The sequence below is a fragment of the Lactuca saligna genome, chromosome 5 (assembly GCF_052625555.1).
Source record: "Lactuca saligna cultivar CGN05327 chromosome 5, ASM5262555v1, whole genome shotgun sequence".
NCBI classification, from domain to species: domain Eukaryota; kingdom Viridiplantae; phylum Streptophyta; class Magnoliopsida; order Asterales; family Asteraceae; genus Lactuca; species Lactuca saligna.
Genome location: NC_136421.1, coordinates 222,938,907 through 222,941,921, shown reverse-complemented (window position 1 = coordinate 222,941,921; position 3,015 = coordinate 222,938,907). Strand labels below are relative to the sequence as shown.

At 33.1% G+C, this 3,015-nt stretch overlaps 1 protein-coding gene across 1 annotated transcript; it reads left to right on the top strand.

Annotated features, from left to right (window-relative positions):
* Window positions 1–430: 430 nt before the first annotated feature.
* On the top strand, window positions 431–2,362 carry LOC145045396 (uncharacterized). Its single transcript, XM_078993732.1, has 4 exons — window positions 431–1,059; window positions 1,292–1,706; window positions 1,779–1,860; window positions 1,944–2,362. Exons 1-4 carry the CDS (start codon window positions 723–725, stop codon window positions 2,148–2,150), a joined length of 1,041 nt encoding a protein of 346 aa, XP_078849858.1. The 5' UTR covers window positions 431–722; the 3' UTR covers window positions 2,151–2,362.
* Window positions 2,363–3,015: the final 653 nt, after the last annotated feature.

Below are 3,015 nucleotides of genomic sequence, written 5' to 3'. Positions count from 1 at the left end.
GTTTAATATCGTAAACTAACCTTTAAATTCTACCATTTTAATATTAATAGAAAGTAAAATAATACCTTAATCATCATATTCTTCTCTTTTAAATTTGCTACAAACATAAGTAATAAGCTTTATAATATATATTTTACATTTATAATTTATATATTGATAATAAACAAAATTTAGTAATACAAGATTATCATTTTTTTAAATCAAATTTAAAATTTTAATTCAATAATTTGAATGTTAAATTAATATTGTATAACTTATAATTTGAATTTTTATCATAGATTCGTTTTTTAGAATACAAATTTTTCCTAAAATAATATAACGAATTAATTTAATAATTATTATATATAATAAAATAACAATGCTAAAGGACATTGCCTTTTAGATTTTACAAAAAGTCTTCATATGTTTAAAAAAGTCTTGCATATTTTGGTGTCATGTAACCTTGCAAGTACAGTCTGTTAAGCTATGCAGCTTTACCTCTCTGTTCATCTCAAAATTATGTCACCTTTTTCACTCTCATTGTTGCAAACGTAAAATCACATACAAGAGATTCCTTCTTTAACAGTATTCTTTCCTCTCTCGACAGTCTCCTACTCCATTAATTATGAATCCCAAGATCCCACCAATTCTTCCATTCTCATTAATTAATCAACCTGTAATTTTACACGCAGTATAAGAACTTTAGAAGTGGGGAAGGAGAACGAACCCGTTTCCAAATTCCAATGCCGATGCAGAAACATGGAGTTGTGACCAAGATGAATGTTGTGGAAACTCCATCTACACATGGTCATGGTCGACCCATTTTCAGCTTCAGTTTCGGGTCAAGAAAGAACTTCCCTTCAAAATGGGATAATGCTGAGAAATGGCTCATTAATGGCCATGAATCCCCTGCTCATGGTTTAATAAAGGCTGCAGCTTTTGCTCCAAAACAACAGGAAGAAAAAGAAGGGGCGTTTTCTGATGATGAGAAAAGGGTCACAAGAGCAACTTGTATTTTTCGAGGTCCAAAAACTGTATCTTTGGGCCACCACCATTGCAGCTCTGATATGCTTCTAAAAGGTACACTTCTCTCTCCTGTCTTCTCTCTTCACACTCTCCAAATCACGTTGTCTTTATTTACGATGATATTTAAACTTACACTTCATATCTTGCAACCTATTTTTGCTGTTATTTTTTTTTTTCTTTTGGATTTTGATTGTATTTTGTCATTTGAGAATACCAAAGCATGGATATAAGGGCATGATCATTTCTGATTCACTTGACGAATATCTTGACTTGCTTCTGATTGCAGATAAGTTTGAAGACGAGGTAGAACCTATGGAGGTGCTTCTGGAGGCCAAAAAAACGGAGACAGATATGACTCTAGCTGGCAGCTCCACCATCTCACGGTGCTCTACGCCGTTGAAAAGCCGATCTCCGCCACGACATAACACCCCTACAACTATAGGCCCGTTGGGGTTAACGAATCAGAGCAGTTCCTTGGACATTGGCCACTTACAGGAGTGGCATTTAGCGAAGCTTCAGCCAAGGACGACACTATTTGACATCATTACTTCCAAATGGAGCTCGAGGGAGGAAGAAGAAGAAGAAGAAGACATATCGAAGAGGCCGGGATATTTTGAGATGAAGGATGAAAGTCTAGAAAATATTCCAGGGCCTAGACCTAGTGCTTGGGAAGAAAAAGAGAAGTCTGAATACTGCATAAGGTGAAATGCCGATATGATGAATTTAGTTCGATTTGAAAAGTGTCGACTTTATGTTGCATTTTTCTGGTGTAGGTATCAGATGGAGGAAGCAAAGATTCAAGCTTGGGTAAACCTCGAAAAAGCGAAAGCAGAAGCTGAATCAAGAAAGCTGGAGGTGAAAACCTTTCTTGAATTATCCATGGAATTAACTTGTATGTGTTCTACGAGTGACATGGGTAAGTCGTTTGCATTTTGCAGGTAAAGATTGAGAAGATGAGATCGAAATATGAGGAAAAGTTGATGAAAAAGATGATAGCCGTTGATAGGAAAGCAGAGGAGTTAAGGGCTGCAGCTGAGCTTGAGCACTCTGAGCAAGTTCGAAAGATGTCCAACAGCTTGAATCTTAACCAGAGTGCGCATTTTTCTAGCCACCGTGGTTCATGTGTTTGCTTCATCCGTAATTGACGAACAAGGAATGGTGATTTAAAAGGATATGACTTTGTTATTTATTTTTTTCTCCGTTATAGAGAACTGGAATTGACTAACGAACAACAATATCTAATAGCAGTGGAGCGTATCTTGACTCTTGTTCTTTTCCATACGCATGTCTTTTTGCTTCGTCTGATTCAAAGATTGTTGTGGCTTCCAGTATCCACTATTGTTGCAAAAGTTTATCATTGATTCTTGCAGTTACAGTTACCTTTTTATGTTTTTTGTTTGCATTACACGTGATCAATGCTTTCCAGTTTCCAAACAAAAACAAAAAGATTGTATAATGTATGGTTTGTATGGACCAGATCTTTTAAAAGTATATATATACATTTATTTATAATAACCAATGAATGGATTATTATTATTATTATTATGTTTGGTTTTTTCTTATTAATTTATTATTATAATTCAATTCATAAAAAATATTATTATTAATGTTTTTTCTTTTAGCTGTTTTGTTATTAATATTAATATTAATATTATTATCTATTGTTTAGGTCTTACAATTACTATTAATTTTTTTTTTTTTAGTACTATTATCAGTTGGTTATACTAATACCTTTCTTTTAAAGCAATTATTACATTACCGTTATAGATGTAAAACCAACTAGCTTCATTTATAACAAAGCAGTTAATTGGATAGTAAAATATCAATAACCAATTAGCGCAACTGGAATAGATATCTTGCGTGTTCATGTGTTAATCATTGGACTAATGACGTAATTATATGCAATTAAATTATTATTCTTCAAAGTATTTAAAATACAAAATTACTATAAAATTATGAGTAAATACAGTCTTGTTCCCTGTAGTTTGCACGAAATAACACTTTCGGTTT

Bases quoted from the DNA above. Each gene is read 5' to 3' on its own strand.
- LOC145045396 (XM_078993732.1), top strand. From the start codon at position 723: ATGCCGATGCAGAAACATGGAGTTGTGACCAAGATGAATGTTGTGGAA. The intron at 1,060-1,291 runs GTACACTTCTCT...TTCTGATTGCAG, and splicing joins CTCTGATATGCTTCTAAAAG to ATAAGTTTGAAGACGAGGTA. The intron at 1,861-1,943 runs GTGAAAACCTTT...TGCATTTTGCAG, and splicing joins CTGAATCAAGAAAGCTGGAG to GTAAAGATTGAGAAGATGAG.